Source organism: Lipotes vexillifer, unplaced genomic scaffold (assembly GCF_000442215.2).
Source record: "Lipotes vexillifer unplaced genomic scaffold, Lipotes_vexillifer_v1.1 scaffold113, whole genome shotgun sequence".
NCBI lineage: Eukaryota > Metazoa > Chordata > Mammalia > Artiodactyla > Lipotidae > Lipotes > Lipotes vexillifer.
In genome coordinates, this window is record NW_006792514.1 from 850743 (window position 1) to 876324 (window position 25582).

The 25582-nt window shown below is 39.4% G+C and overlaps 2 protein-coding genes across 2 annotated transcripts in view; both read left to right on the plus strand.

The window, feature by feature from the left end:
* The first annotated feature begins 511 nt into the window (after positions 1 to 511).
* Positions 512 to 2516, plus strand: CUNH2orf66 (chromosome unknown C2orf66 homolog). Its single transcript, XM_007465705.1, has 3 exons — positions 512 to 574; positions 1151 to 1291; positions 2337 to 2516. Exons 1-3 carry the CDS (start codon positions 512 to 514, stop codon positions 2514 to 2516), a joined length of 384 nt encoding a protein of 127 aa, XP_007465767.1.
* A 6428-nt stretch (positions 2517 to 8944) lies between these two features.
* The window catches only part of GTF3C3 (general transcription factor IIIC subunit 3), a 31373-nt gene continuing 14735 nt past the window's right edge, over positions 8945 to 25582 (plus strand). The window contains exons 1-9 of the mRNA XM_007465704.1: positions 8945 to 9199; positions 10130 to 10241; positions 15805 to 15995; positions 16507 to 16630; positions 18579 to 18770; positions 19292 to 19457; positions 23056 to 23203; positions 23745 to 23817; positions 24655 to 24758. Of these exons, the coding sequence (XP_007465766.1) occupies positions 9098 to 9199; positions 10130 to 10241; positions 15805 to 15995; positions 16507 to 16630; positions 18579 to 18770; positions 19292 to 19457; positions 23056 to 23203; positions 23745 to 23817; positions 24655 to 24758 (1212 nt within the window). The 5' untranslated portion in view covers positions 8945 to 9097. The remainder of the gene's footprint in view (positions 9200 to 10129; positions 10242 to 15804; positions 15996 to 16506; positions 16631 to 18578; positions 18771 to 19291; positions 19458 to 23055; positions 23204 to 23744; positions 23818 to 24654; positions 24759 to 25582) is intronic.

Sequence of the window (25582 nt, forward strand, 5' to 3'; positions counted from 1 at the left end):
GTATATACCTTCTCTCTTTTTTTTTTTTCTTTTTTTTGCGGTACGCGGGCCTCTCACTGTTGTGGCCTCTCCCGTTGCGGAGCACAGGCTCCGGACGTGCAGGCTCAGCGGCCATGGCTCACGGGCCCAGCCGCTCCGCGGCCTGTGGGATCTTCCCGGACCGGGCTACGAACCCGCGCGTCCCCTGCATCGGCAGGCGGACTCTCAACCACTGCGCCACCAGGGAAGCCCTATACCTTCTCTTAAAAGTGAAAAAGGAGAAAGCCATTTTGCTGTGTGGAAGTGCCTTTTGTGTTCTATAACATCCAAATGAAGTGTTCGGTGGTTGGGGGAGAGTCTGCTGTATTTAGGACAAATAGCTTCACTGTTAACCCTGAAGAAGCCCGAAGATGTGATTCTCAAGGGTCTTTGTGCTGTGGATGAAAATGGAATCATTATTTTTGAGCTCCCCCCACCCCCAGCTCACGTCAATGACTCCCACCTGCAGCCGATCCACTGGTTATAAGTAGCCATGAATCGCCTTGCAGATTGTAGGCAGAGTAAACAACCAGGGCCAGGCAAAAGCAAACTCCTGGTAAGCTTTATTAGCTCTTTCTGTGTGTTTCACTTCCATTTCACACCTTGGGGTGGGATACAACCTCTACTTACACTGGTGTGGTGTGTGTCTGTCTCAGACCTGTGTGTAAGGTGCATCTTTCAGTTCGGGGTATATATTTTTTTCTTTTCTCTCTTTTTTTTTTAAGACTACTGTCTTAACACTTAAAGTAATTTAAGATTGGTTGTTTTTTCTTTTTTGTTGTTGTTAAGAATTGCAGTTTCTTTGGAGACAACAAAGTGCAATTTTTTTCAGATGAAAAGGCATACTCACTTTCTAGGTTGTATTCATAATTGCTTTGTTTATCACTGTATAACATTCTCCTTATCACGGACTCCTTTAAGCTAATAATTGGTTTTAGGGGAGTTCATTAAGAAATGAATGTGGAAAAAAAGAGGGCTGCAAAATTCAGGTGAACCAATATACTATTTCTTCTTCCTTGTCTCCCTTTAAAAATGTTTCCTCTTTCTCTTTTCTACTTTTGCCGTCCCTTCTCCTCTCTCTCCCTCCTCAATATCTCTCTCTCTGGCCATTGACATTTCCCTGGTCCTTCCTTTCACTCAGCTCCCTTCCACAATGCCCAAAGCACTCCTGCTGCTGGCTGTTGCCCTGGTGCCACTTGGGCTTGTGCATGGAGCCGTGCTGAGAAACAAAGAAAAATGGAAGCCCCTCAACAATCCTAGAAACCGAGATCTGGTAAGAACAGCCACTGGGACATGCCAGGCTGCAGGGTGAAATTGGCACCTCCCTGGAGTTATGCACACTGCACTCTGCTAGAGCACGGTGGAGAGGAGGCTGCCAAGGGTTGAGAAGATTCCCCAGCAGGACCAGAGAAGAATTTTGCTAGCCTAGTGGCTGGTGTTCTAGCCAATTTACACTTGTCTCTGTACAGAGAAACAAATTTATATTTAGAAATGACCTTATACACACATAGCACATTACATTTGTAAATATTATATACACGTTGACTTTATAGCCTTAATTTCTAATATATTGATATATACAGAATCAAGAGCATAACAGGGAATTACGTTTTTCACAGCTTAGGTTGAACTGATAACAAAACAGATTCTCACATAACCAATACTTGCAAAGCTCCACTGCCAAAACTGAAAGTCGACCTGCATTCTTTTCAATTTGCTAGGCATTATTTTCATCATAACGTTATCTAGGAAATAGAATTCAAAATACCAGTAAAGATTCTCTTTTAAAAATATGCCAAATACAGTAAACATGATGACATTACGATTTCAAAATATAGTTTTTCTAAAGAAAATGATGTGAAATATAACAATATAGGATTAAAACAATCAAATAGCACTTTGCACAGCTTCTATGTATTCACAGAATACACAGCTGAAAACCCCACGTCTGAGATGACTGGGATCTATCTCACCATCAATCGGAGAGGAGACACCTGAGCTCTGATCACCGTGGAGTTCAGTTTCATCTCTGACTTCAGTACTCAGAGATGGGCAATGAATCTTCTCACTGTGGGCTGTTAAATAATTGATATTCAAAAATGGTGAATTATCTTTGTTTAGAGTTGAAATGTCAGGAAGAAAGGAGGGGGAAGGGGAGAAGGAGCCACAGCTTGTGTTTCTGAGTTTTCCACCTCCTGCCTCCTGGGTTAGCTCTAAAGTCAATTTGGGGGGAAAATGAGAGGGGAAAAATACTCATCTTTGAGTATTTGGAGTGTTTATATGATAAATGACATTGAACATTTTCTTTCTCTCTTCAGTTTTTCAGAACCCTTCAGGCATATTTCAAAGGAAGACGTCTTGATCTTGGAATGTTTTCAAATATTTCCTCCATGAACGAGAATCCCGGACCTCTCTCTTTCCAATCAGAACCTATTGCTTCTGCATTTGCAGATTATGAAGAACAGAAAAACTCCTTCCCCAATTACCTCAAAGTCTGAATGTTTCTTCTGAGTGCAGGTACAACTCATCCCTTTATTCCCAGCATCTATCTAAACATACAACTCAGTCATAAAGTCATAAAGAGGTTTAGAAAATATTTATTTGAAAAATGATTTTATTTCCTCATGTAAATAACTGCTCAGTTCTGATGATACACATCACTGTTAATACTCTGATTTGGTTCATATATTTTACAGTCTGGTTTTAAAAAGAAATGACAGTTATGATTCTTAAAGCATAGTTTTCTGGGGAGAGATATATTAAAATAGTAGAACCATCACTCAATAGAATTATGAAATATAATTTAAAACCACATACTTATACCTATATCTTTTTCAGACCAGGTCATAGAGCTAAATTATGTGGAAAATCGTCTGTAAAGAAATATATTGAGCTGTGCAGTTGGATTAAATGGATAGTAAAAATTTAAAAGAATGGTTTCTTTTGGGAGAAAGTATTAAGAGTATATTTGAGCTTGAACATCCTCACCTAGAGGGGGAAAAAGAGTAGAATATTAGTAAAGATGGCATTTCATAGGAAAAAAATTAGAAATTTATGTCTAAGATTTGAATTTTTCTATTCTTATTACTTTAGCATTCCTATCAAATAAATACGTACCATTTAAAACGGAACAGGTATGGTGCAGTCGAAGAAAATATACTATGATTCTAGTCTGTTAGCTTTTCATTTGACTGAATAACACAGGGAACCGGGGCTTCCCTGGTGGCGCAGTGGTTGAGAGTCCGCCTGCCGACGCAGGGGACATGGGCTCGTGCCCCGGTCCGGGAAGATCCCACGTGCCGCGGAGCTGCTGGGCCCATGAGCCATGGCCACTGAGCCTGCGCGTCCAGAGCCTGTGCTCCGCAACGGGAGAGACCACAACAGGGAGAGGCCTGCGTACCGCAAAAACTAACTAACTAACTAAATAAATAAAGGGAACCGAATCATAATTAAAATCTACTCCCATTCTTTCATGGGCATAGGATGAAATTGTGAGGAAGCAAACCATTGTTACACTTCATTATGATTGTGAAAGGATTTTGATGATTAGCTCTTTTAAATGTGATGATGTTTTTAAAATAATGATTGTTATTCTAAGAGGATGCAATTTACCATGTGGCATATGCACTTGAGAACTGTCCTACAATGAGAAAATAAAATAGAATAAACACAAGTATATTAACGAAGGATCCCTTGACTATTTTTCACACTCAGGCCCTAGGGTAACAGACACTAAAACAGAGAATAATTATTAATACCAAGTACCTATTTCAGTATGAGACAGTATTGCATACAAGTTGCTTGTAAGCCTTAGTTTACTCATCTATAAATTTCATATATGGATTTCTAATAAAAAGTGTCAGAGAAAACATCAAATACATACTTTTGTGTGAGCATGAAACAAGGAAATGTTTAAGAGCAGGAAAAAAGAGAAAGCACCCAGTTAGTGATATTGTAATATAATAAGTATTCAACTTTGCAAAAGAAGCAAAGTTTCTGATTTGGAGAATATTTCATAAATACAAGCTCTCCTTCCTAACAACTCTCATTAGGAAATGAAGACAAAAAGAGTTTTCAGTGAACTATGTTGATCTTTGGGTCTTTGTGTTAATCGTATAATCTTCATTTTCCATTCGTTATAATGTTTTCTTTCAGATGTCTGGTGGTTTTAAAACTACAGACGAAGCTTCTCATTAGAAAAATTGATTCATGGTCATGGCTAAACTTTTATGTGTTTTTTCCCTCCATTTTTGTTAATTTCTAATTTTATTCTACATTTTATTCTACATAGCTCAAGCTATGTAAACAGCTTGAGCTTTGGGACATATGTGACTTATGTGCATGGGTTTTTTTCCCAGTCAATAACCATAGATACAAGTATAAAGCATGGCATATATTGCAAGGATTACAGAAACACCATAAAGTCAAAAGAAATGATCTTCTAAATTATGTTTCCTTTAAGCTTGTCTTCTATGTTTCTTCTCTTTTATCGATCTGTTTTTATTTGAAAGGGACATTGCTCATGTTTACTTTAGTTCATTATATGTAACAGGAATTTGGGTTTTTAAATTTATCTTTTTCCTAAAAGGAAGATGCATTCCCATGGTCAGCATATGCTATTGAAAGACCTCACAGTCTTAGTTACATATCAAGGGAGAGTAAGTGATGAATATCCACAATTAAGTTGAAATGGAAGGCAAAGAAACGTGGGATTTTAGGAGCCTCTTGGGCCTCTGGGAGATGTTCTCTGCCACGATGTTCAGAGGTGGGCATTGTGCTACACCAGATATCCTAGCCATGCCTCACCTCTGGCTCTTCCACACACAACCTCAGGAAGGGAGAGGAGAAACAGGTGGATTTCCCTTCTTTAATAACCAACCCTCTTCCTCCACCCACCCCTCCCCAACTGAGGCTGAATCATTCTGATTCTCATATTCTCATCTGAAATAGCTACTTTTCTTTATGAAGAGCTGCATCATTTTCTCTGATCTCTGCAAAAGGAACACTGTACTAGAAGGAAATACTGTAATCCTAAAAACACTAGTCTATACATTCCAAAATAGTTTTCTGTGGCTTTTTTGTGGATGATTGATATTGAATATCAAGAATAAAATATTTATGCAAGAACAGATTCTATATCTGGTTCAATATGTTCTATTGTAATTAGTTATGTAAGTGTTTTCTCTGGAGGGCTGTGAGATATTTGTGAGCCAAGATCATATATAAGCCATTTGTATTTCTCCAGCACCTAGTACAATGCCTTGCATGTAGCAAGCACTCAATAAATACTTGCTGAATTGAAATAAATGTGTGTTATTTTGTTATTAGTCACACAGTAATGGAAGCTGCTTCTAGTTAATGCCAGACTTTTTTGTTTTACCATTTAAAAGATATGTTATTATTATTTATAATTATATTTTATGTTTGGCTGCGTTGGGTCTTCATTGCTGCACGTGGGCTTTCTCTAGTTGTGGTGTGCAGGCTTCTCAATGTGATGGCTTCTCTTGTTGCGGAGCACAGGCTCTAGGTGTGCGGGCTTCAGGAGTTGTGGCATGCAGGCTCAGTAGTTGTGGCTCACGGGCTCTAGAGCTCAGGCTCAGTAGTTGTGGCACACGGGCTTAGTTGTTCTGTGGCATGTGGGATCTTCCTGGGCCAGGGCTTGAACCCATGTCCCCTGCATTGGCAGGCAGATTCTTAACCACTGCGCCACCAGGGAAGTCCTGTAAGTAATTATTGATGAGCTATTCCTCATAAAAATAAGCCTGTTCAGATAAATGGTAGAGTGGTAGGGAGTGCTTCACCCCTGTCCAGTTCCACTCAAGTACCAGTGACTGGCTTTCCCTTTCCCTTTCACCACTCCTGCTCTGGTTGTCAAGACCTCCACAAAGGGAATGTTTATTAGTTTTAAGGCCTCTGAAAAGGAAGGGCATCCACAGGGGACTTTTAGCTATGAGCTTGCAAAGTCTCAGCACAGGACATGCATCCTTCTGCTGGAAAATTCCTCACAACTGGCAGGTAGCCGTTGATGGGAGGCCTACACTCCACTAGACTAGAGTTTCTTATCAGTGATGGTATTGTCAGTTGGGGAAGGACAAGTCTTCGTGGTGACCATTTAGCACACCTGGTCCCTAGACAATGTATAGTGGTATATTAGTGATTTCCCCACCCCTGCGCTATTATTTTGACCACCAAAACCTCCCTATTCACATTTCTAAAATGCCACTGGGGAAGTGATTTTGTCCTTGGCCGAGAACTGTCGTTAGGAAAACAGCAGAAGTGTAGTGTTTCCTGCAATGAAAATAAGTGTTCTGCAGGTGATCTAGGCTCCCAGGGGGTCTGTGGTCCTTCTCTACATAGGTCCTTGACAGTCTCTCAACACTGACTCTGCTCCTCTTTGATGAGCATTCCATTCCCCATCCCTAGGACATGGCCTATTGTCACCTATCCTGAGTCTAGTGTGGTCAAGAACTATTAAGGGTGTGAGATTTTACCCGATTTGCAAGCTACACACTGGCTGCTACAATTTCACAGATCCTGGTGGGCCCTGAGACCAGTGGGTCTAAGGCAATAGACTTTATTATTCATGGCTCAGCAGGCAGCATGCGTTTTACATTCCTATTGGTTCTCCTTGTCCCCCAAGTATCATGGGGGCCATGTGGAGGTGAGTCCAGGTGTTTACTGGGCACTAGTTGGTTTGTGCCACAGCTGAGGAACCCCAAACTTAGGAAATACCCACTCTTACAACATGCCCAAACATGCCCAACCTTTGCCCCAGAGGGAAACATTACCATACTGGTCAGAAAACAAATCTGGCCTCTGTCCCAGAGGGAGACAATATCTCTATCTTTCAAGGCTGTTTGTTCTCCAGACATCCTTGAAAAGATAGTCCGGAGTGAAAGCAGTCACAAGTTTTTGCCGAAAAGTGAGAGAACCATGGGAAAATTGTTTCCCCAAAAGTGTCACACCCCATCCTGGCTCCTCCCCTTGAGAAAGGAGGGAGTCATTACCTCCCTGTGTACTCTTCATGCCCTCATCATGGTATAAATTCAGTGTTCTGCTTTCTTCAGACATTCCGTTTTGATTCTCAGAAATCAGTCTGAAAGTCTGAAAAGTTTCTTCTTGCTATTTTCATTACTGCTATAACAGTTCCACTTCATCTCAAGGTAATGTGGATGCCTCTGACTCACCAGGGGACACATCACTTACAACGAAGTGGAGAAAAGAAAAGCAGAAAGATTCCAATTTCAAGGCCTGTTGCTACATTCTGACCTGTAAAAAAAACCCAAAAAACTGTCACATCATCAAGGTGTTCCACAGCAGAAAAACTGTTCTCCCACCCGCTTGCTCCCTGCTGCAAATCTCTGCAATGTGAATCTATATCATCACAATTGTTATTCCCATATTCCAGGCAGCCAATAACAAAACAAGCTAGTCTAAGCCATCTGGGTCTTAGGAGAACATTCTCCTTACCAGGTGAACAGATTTGCTCCTTTTGATTTCCTTCTTTTCCCCTAGGAGTGTTAGAACTAGAGACTCGACTTCCTCTCAAATGCAGTTCCCTGACAGCCTGGAGAAATTCAGGGGGGAATTTACCTATTACGGATTTCTGTGGATTACCTTAACCCAACCCACCCTCCTAGCCTCCCATATTTTATACCCAGATAGGGCCCTGAGGATCCTTTATCATGAGAAAGGAATGACTTCCAGCTGGAGATTTTTTCTCTCACCTGGAAGTTCCCCTCTTACAGGTCCTGGCCCCTCATTCTCTCATCCAACTGTTGGCTTTCCTCATTTGGATTGTCATAAAGAGGCACCAATGGCCAAGCCAGGTGATAGGCTCCCTGTAACTTGTCCCTAACCTCAGCTTCGTATTGAGCTGCTTTTCGTACCTCTTATCCCTTGCCCATTCCCAAGGCACTTTCAGTTCCATCCAGTTGAATTCATAAATGTGTTTTGAACATAGATTACTAGCCTACAGAGGAAAGTTCACAAAGATGGATCAGGTAGTGCTCTTCTCAAGATGTTGACAGCTAGCTAGTGTCTTTAGAAGAGGACAGCAGAGAAATAGTTATAAGATAAGGTAAAATATAAACCACAGGAGTGTGTAGGAGCTGAAGAAGTGTTCCACTAAGGAGAGGCAGTGTATCATATTAATTCCAAGTATGGGATTTGGAGTCAGATAGACCAGGGTTTGAATCTTGGCTCTACTACGTATTAGATTCAGAAGGTTGGCATTAGGAATAACATAAAATAATAAAATATAATCCAAAAGGATTATTTTGAGATATGTAATATGCATAAGACAGTACACGGCCTGTAGAGTAAATGGGCAATAGTGTATGCTAATCATAGCAAATATTTCATTCTCTCTAAAAGTTTAACTGGTAAGAAAAGAAGAAAATTTGCGTGAGAATTAGAGGTGGGACGTGAAGTCTAGATGACCTATTTACAGACTGAGAAGGAGTCTGAGGAAGGGGACAGCTTGAGGATTTGTGGAAGAGGGGAAAACTTATGGTGCCATTGATTGGAGGAGATGAGAGTTAAACCATAAATTGTGGGAGGACTTTAGCTTTCTGTGGCAGGGCAGAACTGGAAAGTGGAACGTGCACGTGGCAGAGCAAATGGTTAAATTAAGAAAATAATCACTACACCAATGATTAAATTAATTTTTAAAACAAACATTCAAAAAAGAAATGGATTGAGAGTCAGAATTTTAATGGAGAATTGCGGGAAATGATGTAGATAAAGGAACATTTTCTTAAAGCACATTTTTTTTTCCAACTCCTTAATAAGCTTAAACCCGAGGCCTGAGCCCAGCGGCAAGGGCGGCGATGTCGCCGGGAGGGTCCAGCCGCGGATCAGTCCGGGTCCTGCCCACGCCCACGCCGCCCGGAAGAGGCGGGGCCAGAAGCTCCTGCGGAACCCGAGCGCCGCGCTTGCGGCGCAGGCCGGGCAGGTTTCCCGGAAGGACTACGGATCCTTGTTTTTAGCGCCTCGGCGTGGGGGTAGCGTCTGGGAGCTTCTGCTCTTCCGTTTCTCTGTCTCGGTTCCTGGAACTGCACATCAGATTCCCGCAGACATGTCGGGGTTCAGCCCGGAGCTCATCGACTATCTGGAAGGGAAGATCTCCTTTGAGGAGTTCGAAAGGCGGAGAGAAGAGAGAAAAACCCGTGAGAAGAAAGTGAGGAGATAATGGGCCAGAATGCTCCCCACTATCTTGTCGCCCTAAAACACTTAAGAGAGATGTGGGGGACCCAGTAACCCCGTTCGCTGTGATGGGGCGGGCCGGGTACTTCCAGCAGTTTCTTCCCCTTATTACCGAAACTCGGGTTCTCACCTCGTCCCTGTTCTAAGCTCCTCTTCAAAACATTTCACCCACCAAAAAGCTTTTGTCTCGGTGATAACCACTTTTCTTTTTATCTGTTGCCAAATAGTGCATTTTTTATTTGAGGGTAGCATAACGCTGGTAGATTAAGTGGGGGGCGTGGGGAGTAGAGTTTGGAGTCAGTATCTGGTTCTAGTCCTAGCTTTGTCACTGTCTTCTTGCGCAACTCACCTCTCTTCTTTAGGCCTCAGTGTCTCTGTTTCTAGACAGAGTGATTTGAGCTTCCGTTTTTGAGGAGTCTCCCAATGGTGTGGTGTAATCTTCCACAGAAAAGAGTGAATTTTCTTGTCTGATAACAAAATCTCTGGTACATATTTTTTTATACTTATGAGGAAATATGTGAACTTTCCATGTCTTCTCACTTGAAGTCCGAGGGAAAATAAAAGTATTTACACCTTCTGAGATTAGCTGTTGGATTCCTTCCTAAATCATGCAACTAATAGCGCCCCATCTCTTTTCATTTAAAAAGCAAGGATACAATGTGTAGATTAATGAAATCGTCAAGGTTTTAAAAATTATTTTTTACAAACGACTGATTCAGCCTGAAGGATGAGACCTAAGTACTATGAAATGCTTTGGCAATATTCAAATTTAGATTCCACATAGTATGTATGTGTTCAGAGCTCAAGTCATAGAAATAGAGAATGAGGCAGATGCTGTATTCTCAACTGGGGAGCGCTAAATGTGCACTTGTTTTTGGAATCATTAATTAACTTTCAATCACAGAGTCTTCAGGAAAAAGGCAAGTCATCAGCTGAAGAAAATCCAAATGACTCTGCAGTTCCATCATCATCAGGAATTGACTCTACCAAGTCTCAGGACGAAGATGTCAATGAAGGTATGTTAAGATCCCTACCTTAAATGCATTAAATGTTAAGGGTACCTAATAGTTTAGTGAAAGCGTTATTTTTTTTTTTTCCTGCAGTGGTATTCTGTCATTGATACCTGGCTTATTAGGAGCATAGTACTTGGTGTGAAAGAGGTGCTCAATAAATATTTGTTGAACTATTGATTATGATGATGGTTAGTTTAGTGGGTTATGTTTGTGGAGAAGTGTTTCAGATCGACATCAGCGTTTGTTTGGGAGCCATTTAGAGTCATTATTCTTTAAATTGACCCTCTCACTTGATTACTAATTCTTCTAGACTATATACTCCCCCAAATTGTAATGAATTATACTTCTATATAAAGTGGCTTCCAAACCACTTTTTTAATTATGGGAGATAAGATAGAAATGTCAGAGTGGAAGGCCAGTTGGCTCCATATGGGACCTCACACACACAAGAGGTATCTTGGTATGTTGCCTCATGCCAGGATCCAGTCCTCAGCTCTGCATGACCGGATATTTTTTTTTTTTTAACATCTTTATTGGGGTATAATTGCTTTACAATGGTGTGTTAGTTTCTGCTTTATAACAGAGTGAATCAGTTATACATATACATATGTTCCCATATCTCTTCCGTCTTTGTCTCCCTCCCTCCCCCCCTCCCTATCCCCCCCCTCCAGACAGCCACAAAGAACCGAGCCGGTTTCCCTGTGCCATGTGGCTGCTTCCCACTGGCTACCTACCTTACATTTGTTAGTATATATATGTCCATGTCTCTCTCTCGCCCTATCACACCTCACCCTTCCCCCTCCCCATATCCTCAAGTCTGTTCTCCAGTAGGGCTGTGTCTTTATTCCTGTTTTACCCCTAGGTTCTTCATAACATTTTTTTTTCTTAAATTCCATATATATGTGTTAGCATACGGTATTTGTCCTTCTCTTTCTGACTTACTTCACTCTGTATGACAGACTCTAGGTCTATCCACCTCATTACAAATAGCTCAATTTCGTTTCTTTTTATGGCTGAGTAATATTCCATTGTATATATGTGCCACATCTTCTTTATCCATTCATCCGACGATGGGCACTTAGGTTGTTTCCATCTCCGGGCTATTGTAAATAGAGCTGCAATGTACATTTTGGTACATGACTCTTTTTGAATTCTGGTTTCCTCAGGGTATATGCACAGTAGTGGGATTGCTGGGTCATATGGTAGTTCTATTTGTAGTTTTTTAAGGAACCTCCATACTGTTCTCCATAGTGGCTGAACCAATTCACATTCCCACCAGCAGTGCAAGAGTGTTCCCTTTTCTCCACACCCTCTCCAGCATTTATTGTTTCTAGATTTTTTGATGATGGCCATTCTGACTGGTGTGAGATGATATCTCATTGTAGTTTTGATTTGCATTTCTCTAATGATTAATGATGTTGAGCATTCTTTCATGTGTTTGTTTGCAGTCTGTATATCTTCTTTGGAGAAATGTCTATTTAGGTCTTCTGCCCATTTTTGGATTGGGTTGTTTATTTCTTTGTCATTGAGCTGCATGAGCTGCCTGCAAATTTTAGAGATTAATCCTTTGTCAGTTAATTCATTTGCAAATATTTTCTCCCATTCTGAGGGTTGTCTTTTGGTCTTGTTTATGGTTTCCTTTGCTGTGCAAAAGCTTTGAAGTTTCATTAGGTCCCATTTGTTTATTTTTGTTTTTATCTCCATTGCTCTAGGAGATGGGTCAAGAAGGATCTTGCTGTGATTTATGTCATAGAGTGTTCTGCCTATGTTTTCCTCTAAGAGTTTGATAGTTTCTGGCCTTACATTTAGGTCTTTAATCCATTTTGAGCTTATTTTTGTGTATGGTGTTAGGGAGTGATCTAATCTCATACTTTTACATGTACCTGTCCAGTTTTCCCAGCACCACTTATTGAAGAGGCTGTCCTTTCTCCACTGTACATTCCTGCCACCTTTATCAAAGATAAGGTGACCATATGTGCATGGGTTTATCTCTGGGCTTTCTATCCTATTCCATTGATCTATCTTTCTGTTTTTGTGCCAGTACCATACTGTCTTGATTACTGTAGCTTTGTAGTATAGTCTGAAGTCAGGCAGCCTGATTCCTCCAGCTCCATTTTTTGTTCTCAAGATTGCTTTGGCTATTCGGGGTCTTTTGTGTTTCCATACAAATTGTGAAATTTTTTGTTCTAGTTCTGTGAAAAATGCCAGTGGTAGTTTGATAGGGATTGCATTGAATCTATAGATTGCTTTGGGAAGTAGAGTCATTTTCACAATGTTGATTCTTCCAATCCAAGAACATGGTATATCTCTCCATCTTTTTGTGTCAATGACCGGATATTATATTTGGTTGCTGGCACCCAGACTAATTAAACTCATGAGAGCCTAAGTGATGAATTATTATGCAAATTTATTAATTTCTGGTGATTGATACACCTTTTTAGTGATCAGAACACTGATGATAGTTCATGGTATCCATTTACCCATGTCAAGTAACCTAGGATACTGAACTATCAGTTAGAATTTAGCTTTGGGTGTAAGGTCTGATTGAGAACTTAATTAAACTTTCTAGTCCTGGTGGGTAGAAATAGAGGCTGGTTCTTTCCCTCCAAACAAATAAGACTTGACACAGAGAAAACACTAGTAGGGTGGACAGAAAACGAACAGGCTTTGCTCCTGCTTCCTTGGACCAAGTGGGGAAGAAAGGGTAAAGAGGAGAGAAAATTGGGGTTATAGTTTCTTACCTTGCCAGGCAAGTGCGGTGAAAAATGGGGCTGAAATTGTTCTAAAACCTGTGAGTCCTTCCTTATCTGCTCAGAGGAGGAGCTGCTCTTCCATCATCACATCTTTGAGGTGCAACTGTAGTACCAGACACCATGGGGCGCCTGCCAGTTTTCTTACCTAAAGCTGCCCCTGAGAGGTGGCCATTAGGCCCTGCCTAAAAAATGGTGGTTAGTTGAATCCCATTCTAGCTCCCCATGAGCAGTCAGGCATACTAGCCTCAGCTCAAATAATCCCATCCGTCCTTTTAAGATATTAAACTCCCAATTTCCCAGAAAGGTATTGTCCCAGAACTTTACCAAGACCTTTGGTAACTGTGAACATGTATTCAGAGCAGAGGAAGGGGTCAGTTTTGAACAGGTAAAGTCTGCTAATTGGAATATATGGCCACTAGAGTCATTGTCTTTTTCCTCCTATACGTTGGTGAATTCCACTGCAAAATTCTTATTCTTGAGCACCAGGCAAATAGGGACTTCTTTTAATTTCATATTCAGTTAATTGTTGCTGATATAAAAAGTGCAGTTAAATTTTGTATATTGACTTTGTATCCAGGAACCTTGCTAATTCATGAATTCTGACAGTTTTTATGCAAAGATTGTTTTGGATATTCTATGTATATAATCATGTCATCTGTGAATGACAGTTTTATTTCTTCCTTAATCTTTATGTCTTTTATTTCTCTTCCCTTATTACATTAGCTAGGACCTCCAGGACATCCAGTAAAATATTGAAAGGAGTGGTGATAGTAGGCATACTTGTCTCATTCCTGATGACTTTGAATAATTAACCGTTAACTGTGTTTGTGGAAAATTTTCTGTAGGTACTGTTTATCAAACTGAAGGTATTCCCTTCCATTTCTAGTTGACTTAAAATTTTTATTAGGAATAGGTGTTGGATTTTATCAAATGCTTCTCTGGGGGAATTCCCTGGCAGTCCAGTGGTTAGTACTAGGCACATTCACTGCTAGGGCCCAGGTATGATCCCTGGCTGGGGAACTAAGATCCCACAAGCCATGCAGCATGACCAAAAAAGAAAAAAAAAATGCTTCTCTGTATCAAGATGATCATATGACTTTTCTTTTTTTTTTTTCTGTACTGTAATAAATTTTACTGATTTATTTTACACCGTTTTTTCATATGTATTTTGGGTGTTTAGAATTCTTGAAGATGATCATTATGACTTCATAATAATAATCACTATTTGTTGCTCAGAACTTGTGGGGTTTTTTTATTCTCTTCTTCCTTAAGTATATTGACTATCTCATTTATCCAGCATCTTTGGGGTTTGAGGTATTTCACATAAGTGAATAAGCTTAAGGATTTTTGAATATATATATATTTAAAATTTTAACTGTTGTAGCTTTTCTAAAATATGCTACTTGTCTCTGCTTTAACAGAAAATTGGCTTCTCAACTTAACTTTTCTTTCTTTGTTTTTTTTTGTTTTTGCGGTACGCAGGCCTCTCATGTACCTCTCACCTCCTTGTGGCCTCTCCCGTTGCGGAGCACAGGCTCCGGACGTGCAGGCCATGGCTCATGGGCCCAGCCACTCCGTGGCATGTGGAGCACCATCAGCTTAACTTTTCTTGATCATTCAAGATAATCATTATGAGGGCTTCCCTGGTGGCGCAGTGGTTGGGAATCTGCCTGCCAATGCAGGGGACATGGGTTTGAGCCCTGATCCGGGAAGATCTCACATGCTGTGGAGCAGTTAGGCCCATGCACCACAACTACTGAGCCTGAGCTCTAGAGCCTGTGTGCCACAACTACTGAGCCTGCGTGCCACAACTACTGAAGCCCGTGCACCTAGAGCCCATGCTCCACAACAAGAGAAGCCACCACAATGAGAAGACCTCGCACCATAGCGAAGAGTAGCCCCTGTTCGATGCAACTAAAGAAAGCCTGTGTGCAGCAATGAAGACCCAATGCAGCCAAAAATAAATAAATAAATACATACATTTATTAAAAAAAAAAAAAGATAATCATTATGAACTTAGAAAAATCATTTTACTGTAGTGATATCCTCAGATACAGATGAAATATGTCATGTTATTTTGTTCCTGAAATAATAATAGTATTTTAATTTTAATAATAGCATTTATTAAGCTCTTACTATATGCTGGGCATTTTTCTAAGTACATATATATAAAGACTCATCTCATCCTCAGGGTTACCCTATAAGGCAGACATTATTGACCCCTTTTACAAATGAGCAAACTGAGGTACAGAGAGCTTCAGTAATTTGCCCAAAGTAACACAGCTGGTGATAGATGGAGATGAAGTTTGAAACCAGACAGCTTGGCTTTAGAGACCTCACCTTAAACCACTCTGCTATACCCACTGGTTATGTACCACCTTAAACCACTGTGCTACACCCCCTGGTTATGTACCACCTTAAACCACTGTTCTATACCTCCTAGTTATGTACCACCAGACTTGTTTAGTTCTTAGATCTATGTCCTACAATTCTTTTATTTATTTTTTCCTCTCTGCTTTTAATAGTTACCGTGTGTGCTTCTGATTTCCTACTAATTTTGCCTGTATGTCTGGGTAAGGCCTAAAGGATGAGTCAGCAATTCCTACAGAGTAAAATACATGGCTTTGTGACAGCTTTCCTCTTTGGATTGTTTTTTTTGGGAGTGTTCATTTGTCTGTGTTTTTCTTTCAAGTTTGGTATTGCTGGGGTAGAAATTTATATTCCAGAAAATACTGTTTGTTTTTTCTTGCAACTAGTAAGTATGCTAAAGCTTTCTTTTTTTTCCTTTTCAACCTCAATGGTTTTGTCTTTAGGAGAAACATCAGATGGTGTCAGTAAGTCAGTTCACAAGGTCTTTGCTTCCATGCTTGGAGAGAATGAAGATGATGAGGAGGAGGAGGACGAGGAGGAGGACGAGGAGGAGGAGACACCTGAGCAACCCACTGCAGGCGACGTGTTTGTATTAGAGATGGTTCTCAATCGTGAAACCAAGAAAATGATGAAAGTAAAGTGTTTCTTATTTTCATATTTATAAATGGAATGTAAACATGTGACATAGAAATTGAAAAAGAATCTTTAACTTATACATATATTCTGAAAGAATTCAAACTGTAAGAAGGGAAACACTATGAGACAACTACTGTTACTGGTTTCTTATGTTTCATTTTAGAGATTTTAAATGTAAAACTTTAATTATTGCATGTCTCAATATGTACTGTCGTTTTGCTATTAAAAGGTCCATATTGTAACTTGATATTTTTTTAACCAAGTTCATTCTGAGTAGATAAATTTGAAAGGAGAATCTTCAGTAGATTGCGTCATAAATCTCCTGACATATAAATCCATTTTATAGCATCCAGTTCCACATTTGTTCTAATTAGTAATTTAGTAATGCCTGACCAGTTTGATTTTTGCTTTCTTTAAATACTTTACTGTGATTTGAACTTGCTACTGTAGGAAAGTTTTGTTGGATTTGTTTTTTGTTTGAATCTAAATGTCATTTTTGTTCTGTACAGGAGAAAAGGCCTCGGAGTAAACTTCCCAGAGCTCTGAGAGGTCTCATGGGTGAAGCCAACATTCGCTTTGCTCGAGGAGAACGTGAAGAGGCGATATTGATGTGCATGGAAATCATAAGACAAGGTGTTTAATGTGGGGATTATTGACAATAGCAGTTTAATAGTCTGACTTTTTTTTTAATAAATGTATTATTTATTTTTGGCTTCATTGGGCCTTCGTTGCTGTGCGCGGGCTTTCTCTAGTTGCAGCGAGTCGGGGCTACTCTTCGTAGCCGTGTGCAGCCTTCTCATTGTGGTGGCTTCTCTTGTTGCAGAGCATGGGCTCTAGGGCGTGTGGACTTCCGTTGTGGTGTGTGGGCTTCAGTAGTTGTGGTATGCGGGCTTAGTTGCTCCACTTGAACCCGTGTCCCCTGAATTAGCAGGTGGATTCTTTTTTTTTAGCAGGTGGTTTCTTAACCACTGCACCACCAGGGAAGCCCTAATAGTCTGACTTTTAAAACAAATGGAGGAGCACCTCACTTTGCTATTTGGAAAATATATTCAGAAGCTTGGAGGTGATTGTGATAACAGTGATTTACCACTTTTCACATTGAATAGGTGTCATTGCCAAGAAAATGAAAATCGCAGAGTATGATTCAATGAAATATCATTAATATTGATTGAACTCTTACAGGCTTTTTAAAAATTTGTGTGTTTTTGAATGTTTCATTTTAGGAATTTTAGGCTTTTATAGTGTTAGTCTTTTTAAAATATGGCAAACAAATTATTTTAAAACCACTTTTGAAGAGTATTCTTTTTTCTTCTATTTTCCAAATCAGACAGTGTTAGATTATTTTAATGTACTTTTTTGATAAAAGACACAGTATATACTTGTCATCTTTCCATTAAACTGCAAACCTCAGGCATACTGAAGGATATCTTCAGAAGTCACTTTTTGACTAATCATTTATATTTATTATTTTGCTCTCCTGATGTGTTGCCAAATGATGCCCTGCATAGTGGCAGGGATAGTTGTACTAGAGTGAACTTTCAATTTATCTTTTCAGTATTTTGGCATTTCCTTTCATTTAGTCTAGGGTCCTTTTAGAAATCTTGTAAGATTCCTGGATTATTCATTAGAGTAATTTGAGGGCGCTGCTTTTCCTCTTTTACCCCATCAGAAATAAGATTAATCGAATTTTTTCCTTTAGGATATTTTGTTTGGTTCCTACTTTCAGTATTATCTGTTCCTTTATTTGTTTATAATTGTTTATTTTGACAATTACCTTTGATTTTAATCCCTTGTGATCTTAGAACCTCAATTCAGAAACTATTTAGAAGTGTGGATTAACCTTTCACTTTGATAATCTGGATTTAGGTGCTACTTATGTATCTTCTGTCCATTAATCCCATACTCCTTGGTGTGGAAGCCGGATCATGAAGATTTAACCCCACTGATGTGGCTGATGCTCATTAGGATGAACTTGCTGAGTTAGTGAGCCCTGTTTAGCCTTAGCAAAGGGGGATTTTCTTGAAGGGGGCATGGTAGAGAGTAGGATTTTTCATGAAATTACACTTTGCTTACAGAAAAGAGTATCTTAAAAATGTGAAAATATACTAAAGCAAATATAATCTGATTATTCTTTTTTTATAAATAAATTAATTTTATTTATTTACTTTTGGCTGCATTGGGTCTTAGTTGCGGCAAGCGTTGTGGTGCGCAGGCCTCTCATCGCAGTGGCTTCTCTTGTTGCAGAGCACAGTCTCTAGGCGCACAGGCTTCCGCAGCTGTAGCTCATGGGCTTAGTAGTTGTGGCTCACGGGCTTAGTTGCTCTGCAGCATGTGGGATCTTCCCAGACCAGGGCTCGAACCTGTGTCCCCTGCGTTGGCAGGTGGATTCTTAACCACTGTGCCACCAGGGAATCCCCTCTACTGTTTATTCTAAATTCCATTAAGTGGTTTGTATAATTCTGCTCAAGTTATTTAAAAAGTTTAAATATTAGAGAAAGGATCCATAGTGTGAAACATGGAATTGACATCAGCTCAAGCCTCTTCCCTCAACGAATGGAATTTTTTTTTATATTCATTATAGCTCCTTTGGCTTATGAGCCATTTTCTACTCTTGCTATGATATATGAGGACCAAGGTGACATGGAGAAATCACTGCAGTTTGAGTTGATTGCTGCACATTTAAATCCCAGTGACACTGAAGAATGGGTTAGATTGGCAGAAATGTCCCTGGAACAAGACAATATTAAGCAGGCTATTTTTTGCTACACAAAAGGTAATAAAAGTGTTTTTCTTGTTTCCTTTGATAAAATGTTATGTGATAGGTTTTTTGATCAATGTACTTGCTCTTCTGGGGTGATGTTAGCTGAAATATATTTATTCATTATATTCTGTTAAACCAGAGGTAAGTATTTGAGCTCACTGTATTTTCATGTCTATCAGGAACTTTCTTTATATTGTGAGCTAATACTGCACAAAAGGTGGTTGAAGAACAGGACCTTCAGTTTCCCACCAAGATCATTGTTGGTTCTAAGCTGTTCCTTGAGGGTTAATATTAGACTTCAGTGACCAAATGGTCACCAAATATGGAGATTTCAGCTTCTATTTGGTCTTAGATCAAGCCTAGTCTAGAGTTCCTGTGAAGGTAGATTTATTCCAGAATAACCCACTTGGTTGTATTGGAGAATTAGTTTAGAGTGTTTAATAGATTTTCTGAAAAGAAGGTGGGTCACACCAGGTACCATGAACCCCTTTTTATGATAAATCTATTATTTATATTCCTTTTTTTCTTTTTAGCACTTAAATATGAACCTACTAATGTCCGTTATCTGTGGGAGCGATCAAGCCTTTATGAACAGATGGGAGATCACAAAATGGCAATGGATGGTTATAGGCGTATTTTAAACCTTTTGTCTCCGTCTGATGGAGAACGATTTATGCAATTGTCCAGAGATATGGCAAAGTAAGTTCAAAGTGAAATATGTATAAATGCCCTCATTAATCATCTTATTTTAGAAATCAAAGCATATATTTGATGTGAATATACTTTTTATTGAGGTTCAGTGAAGTGTTTTGCTTCTTGTATTTCATATTGTGTTTAAATATAGAGGTTTTTCCCCCCAGTACTTTTCTGTTTCCAAGTCAACTGTGTGATTGTTTAGAAAAATTTGGATGTATGATTATCTTTCACATGCTCAGAAGTTTAAAAATGGAGCATGTTCTGAAAGGATGACTAGGTTCCCAGGTTTTCATAATTTAGTTGAAGTTATGTACATTTGCAGTGATATTAAATTATTGCAAATGTGCTATTGAAATGTTTGTGCTCAGAGATCTTATGTAATCATTTTATCTTGAGCCTGTACTAGAATAACATTTTGTTTTGTTTTGTTTTGTTTTTGCGGTATGTGGGCTTCTCACTGTTGTGGCCTCTCCCGTCGCGGAGCACAGGCTCCGGACGCGCAGGCTCAATGGCCATGGCTCACGGGCCCAGCTGCTCTGCGGCATGTGGGATGCTCCCAGACCGGGGCACGAACCCGTGTCCTCCGCATCGGCAGGCGGACTCTCAACCACTGCGCCACCAGGGAAGCCCTAGAATAACATTTTAAGATGAGAATTTTTCTTTAGATTTGGCACATGCTACTTACTATGGTATATATTTTATTCTAAAATATGCCCAACTACATTCTCTTCTCTAATATGCTGTGCAGCAAAACAAAGCAGGGAACATTCTGGCTACATAATGCCTTGTATGCTTTCTCTTCTAGGATGTCTACTATTTCAGCCTAGGATTAACCATGTTAATCTATGATCTGGGTATTTTAGGTTAACCTTGTTAATTCCATGGCCATTGTCATGAAGATGCTTAGCGGTGAGATCACTCACTGCGCTCCCAAAGATGGACTATGTAGGAATACTGGAAGTGTTTTTAGGAAATTTGTTGAGGGGAGGCAACCCTTAATCGATCCCTGATGTATATGGTGAACTTTGAGGATCTTCCTGTGTTACTTTCTTTTAGTCAAATCTTTGGCTGTCATACCGGTTAGCCCAGTAGGCTTCTACTTTATGAATTGTGAGATGGCCTATGAGAGTAAATTTGTTTTCCACTTGTATTTATAATCTTGTCAGGAAAGGGTGGTAATGAACAGTTCTGCCACTGCCATAGAAGTCTTTCCTACATGGAATTCTGTTACTATAACTTCTGATTGATTAGACTTTCTCTCAGTCCCTACTTTCCCTGCAGAAATAATTATTGAATATAAATTAGGTATTAGGTAGGCACTGTACAGGGCACCAGGAGATTCAGTATTGAATGAGTTTTAAAATTTCCTGCTGTTTTGGAGCTTACATTCTAGTTGGGGGAGACAGGCAGTAAGCAAATAAACAACTAAATATGTAGTATGTCAGATGTTGGTTAAGTGATATTAAGAAAAATGAAGCAGGGAAGGGAGATAAGTTGAGGAATAGGAGTGAGTTATTTTAAATAGGGGGATTAGAGAAGGACTTAATTCTTTATGTTATGGTCATACTGACCTGAAAGTGAACTGAAGGAGATACGGGAATAGATATTAGGGAAGAGTATTATAGGCAAAGGAAATGGCAAGTACAAAGGTATGCTCAGGGAACGACATGGAAGCTGAGGGTTTAGCGGGGGTAGTGTTAGAGAGGTATCAGGAAAAGATCCCTTGGCCCTTGTGGGTCATTATAAGTTCTCTGACTTTTAATCTGAATGAGTTTGGAAGCCATTGGAAGTTTTTGAGTAGAAGAGTGACTTGATCTGACTTAAATTTTAAATGCATCAATTTTGGCTGCTCTTTTGAGAATAGATTGAGTAATGGTAAGGATAGAGCAGGGGGGAACAGTTAGGAAATTATTGTAGTAATTCATGGAAGGGATAATGTAGCTTGGACCAGGGTAAAAGCCGTAGGAGGTGGTAAGAAATAACCAGATTCTGGGTGTATTTTGGAGGCTGAGCTCTAAGGATTTTCTGATGTATTGGGTATGAGGGAAGAGGTGTGTGTATGTGTGTGTGTGTGTGTGTGTGTGTGTGTGTGTGTGTGTGTGTGTGTGTGTGTGTGTGTGTGTGTGTGTGAGTGAGAGAGAGAGAGAGAGAGAACGAGAGATGGGGGAGGGGGCAGGAGGAGGGGAAACAGAGAAGGAAAGAGTTCTGAGAACTAAACCGTGAGGCACTACAGTGTTTAGAAGTCAGGAAGATGAGGAGGAAACAGCAGGGAGACTGTAAGGAAATGGACAGTGAAGTTGGAGGAAACTAGGAGAACATGATATTGTAGAATTTTTTTAATGAAGGAAGCACTTCAAGGAGGAGGGATGACCATCTGTGAAATACTGCAAGTAGATCACATAAAATGAGGACTAAGTATGAACATTGGAGATGGGTTGGGGGAGTCTGGGGGATAGGCAGCTCTTTGGAGAAATTTACTAGGGGAGCAGAAGAATGGGGAGGTAATTTGAATGGGTTGTAGGGACAAGAGATAATTTTTAAGTTGGGAAAAATTACAGTATATTTGTATTCAGGTGGGAATGATCTACAACCAAGGGACATATTGAAGATTCATGAGAGAAGGGACAATTGCTTGATTGATATCCTTGAATAGATTGGAGGGAATGGGATCTAGTTGAGGGTTGGCCTTATGATAAAAGGAGAAGGCAGAAGCTATGGCCATGGGTATGGGTAAGTAGGTAGATGTGCTGGGAGTATGTGGGATGTCTGATTTGATTCTCTTTGTAAAATAAGAAGTGAGGTCATCAGCTGAGAGTGAGGATGGGAGACTTGTGGGTTTGGAGAGGAGAAGATGTGACATAGCTGTCTGGGTCCTTGAGGTCTTGCTACCCCACAGACTGGAAGCATTTGTATTACCTGAGAGCCTGTCACAAATGTAGAATCTCAACCCTGCCCCAGCACTACTGGATCAGAATATGCCTTTTTATAAGATTCCCAGTTGACTTGTGTGCACATTCAAGTTTGAGAAGTACTGGACTGGTAACTGTAGTAAGATTGCTGACCAGCACCATGGGCCCACTTGAGGCTAGTGGTCATTAATTTAGAGTTTAGTGAGCATGGGCAGCTGGGCAGCTGGTGGTGAAGGCATATTTGGATTAACCAGGGTTGGAGTTTTATCAGATGATTTTGATAAAGGGAGGGAGGAGCAGGAGAAATGAGATGTGCAATGGAGTAATTATAATGTTGGATCACAGAGAAGGAGGAAACTGAGGACAGGAAGGGTGCAAAGACAGTGAAAAAATGGTAGGATCAGTGCTTTGTAGAGCCCATTGAGGTAGGAAAGTTGTCGGTATTGCATTACAGAGGAAGTGAGCTAGAATGATAGGAAGTAGCTTTGGGAGACTGAGATGCTTAATGTTATGACATTACACATTTTCCTCTGGATTAGCTCTGATTATGATTTTAAAGAAGAGTTTTTTTCCTCCTTCCAAACTTTAAGAAGATGAAAATCATAGTTGATAGTTAGAGGGTCTATGTAAGAAAATGAATTTTATAATCTGAATTAAATAAGCTCTCATCCATTTTGCCATTATTTTTTTAGGAGTTACTATGAAGCCAATGATGTTATTTCAGCTATTAACATAATTGAAGAAGCTTTCTCAAAGCACCAGGGCCTAGTCTCCATGGAAGATGTTAACATTGCAGCTGAACTATACATTTCTAATAAACAATATGACAGAGCTTTGGAGGTAGGAACACTTATGTGTTTCTCTGTTAGGTTTTGAACACGTTTTGTGTTCTAGAAATTCTTACAAATTGACAATTCCCCATTTTAGTTATATATATTAAATTACTTATATTTTAAATTATATATTTAAAGTTTGTATGGGCACATTTAGATTTTATAATAGTCCTGTATGAAATACAAAATGTAGTTACCATATAATAAAAGCTATTGCCGTTATCATAGGTACTAGATATGTCTGTCTTTCAGGGTAGCAGGACTCAGCAGCCAGACTAATTGCTATGATTCATTTCTTAATCTGTTGGGAAAATTAGATTGGTTTGATATAGAGAAGTTATGTATTTTCAGTTAAGCATTAGTTAAAATGATATAAAAATGTCAATGTATCCCAGTGGTTCCCTATTTTAAAGAGACATACTGTTGCTTTTTATAGCCTATTTATGTTTTGTAAGGATTATTTGAATTAACTACAAATCTTTGCATTGTGAAAAGGTTTTTCATACATACCTATTGTATTATTTCCTTTTCTTCCCCCATTCTTTTAGGTAATTACAGATTTTTCTGGAATTGTGCTAGAAAAAAAAACTACAGAAGAAGGCACTTCAGAAGAGAATAAAAGTTGTAGTTTCCTCTGCATAGGAGAGTGTGCGTAATCCTCTCTTGTTCATAATGTGGCATTTTGAAATTGATAGTTAGTGTTCTCATAACAAGTTTTCCCACGGAGCATTTTTTCGTAACAGAGATTCCATATCTTTTTCTTGTGAGTATTCACTCACAGGTAATCTTTTTTTTAAAAAAAAAAAAGTGTTTCAGTCCCTTTTATTTCTCAATACATCCATTTGAACTTGGCATTTGTCTTTGACCCAGGGTCTTCATAGTGCTATGTGAAAAAAGAATGAATTACCGAGCAACTTATCAAAAACCTTTAGAACTGAAGCAGTTTACTTTTCAAAAAGGGCTTAAAATGCTCTCTACTAATTTATTTCAAACTTAAGCATTGAAAAAATTCTACTTGAAACATAAGCATGGGCATAAAATGCCACTTCAGACGTAAGCACACTATTTTACTTTATCCCTTTCTCAGCCTCTTTGTAGTAAAGACTAAAAAGAGGCTTTTGGATTCAAGAAGAAAAAGAGAAAGTTCATGTATCCATATTTGTCACTTTTGTTTTTTAGTTCTTTGTAGTTTTGATAGAAAGTGTGGGAGTTTATGTAGGTTTTCAGTAAGTGGTTAAGGTATTAGGAAAAGAATAGGAAGGATGATTGCTACCAAAGGACAGACTGAAAGAGGTGTAAGAACCTAGAACTAAAGTTGGCCAAACTTAGAATTGACTGTAGAATCATTTGCTTTGAGTGAAGTAAATGAGATCTTGCATAGAAGGTACAGTTTGCTTCATTTGCCCCACTTTCTAAGATTACATATAGGAACTTTTTGTCTGTCTGTCTAATCCACAGCTGGTGAGAATGTTTCCTGCACTATACCGGATGGTGTGCCAATAGATATCACAGTGAAGTTGATGGTCTGCCTTGTACATCTCAACATCCTTGAACCACTTAATGTAAGTAACATTAAGATTTGTACTTAAGATACTTTAGATATAATCTACAATGTTTAGATAACAAGAAATTTTAAGTTGACCCTAGATTTCATATTAATAACCAGGAAGTCACAGTAAACATCAGATTATTTTGTGTGAACATCTTTTAAAAGCTAAGTGTTTGGAAATGGGCTTATGATAATTTGTTGTTATTTTAAAATGAGAATAATCCAGAGATCAGAATGTGGGATTGGGCCTTTTAGACAATTGGCAGTTTCTGACAGCTGTTCTCTTTTGCCGACTTTGGACTAAGTATTTCATTGAATAAAAAAATGTATTGGGCATCTACTTTGCAGACCTTAGGATAAATTGTTGAATATAATATACAAATCCCTGTTCTCATGGATCTTTTGTTTTAATGGGATTAGATAATAAAATAAATACATAAAATATAGGATGTTAGTTGGTGATCAGTGCTCTGGAGAAAAATCAGAGAAGAATAGGGAATACTGGGGGTGGGAGGAGTTACAATTTTATTAAATTGGTCAAGAAGTGCCTCCCCTGAAAAGTGACATTTGAATAATGACGTGAAGGAAGTGACGAAGTAAGCCAGGCAGGTACCGGAGGGAACAGCTTTCCAGAAAATCAGCAAACACAGAGGCCCTGAGGCCTGGGCGTTATTGACTTGTCAGAGGAAGAGCACAGCAAGTCAGTGTTGCCCTAGCTCCTGCAATGCCTGTCTTGTAACAGGCCTTCGGAAGCAGTGTGCTGAATGAGTGAATGACGGCAGTATGAATTCTTTTTAATAGAGACTCAGAAATGAATTTAAAAAGTGATTATTTAAA

Coding starts and splice junctions, on each gene's coding strand:
- CUNH2orf66 (XM_007465705.1), top strand. CDS start 512: ATGAATCGCCTTGCAGATTGTAGGCAGAGTAAACAACCAGGGCCAGGC. Junction 575..1,150: donor CAGGCAAAAGCAAACTCCTG/GTAAGCTTTATT, acceptor CTGGTCCTTCCT/TTCACTCAGCTCCCTTCCAC. Junction 1,292..2,336: donor ATCCTAGAAACCGAGATCTG/GTAAGAACAGCC, acceptor TTCTCTCTTCAG/TTTTTCAGAACCCTTCAGGC.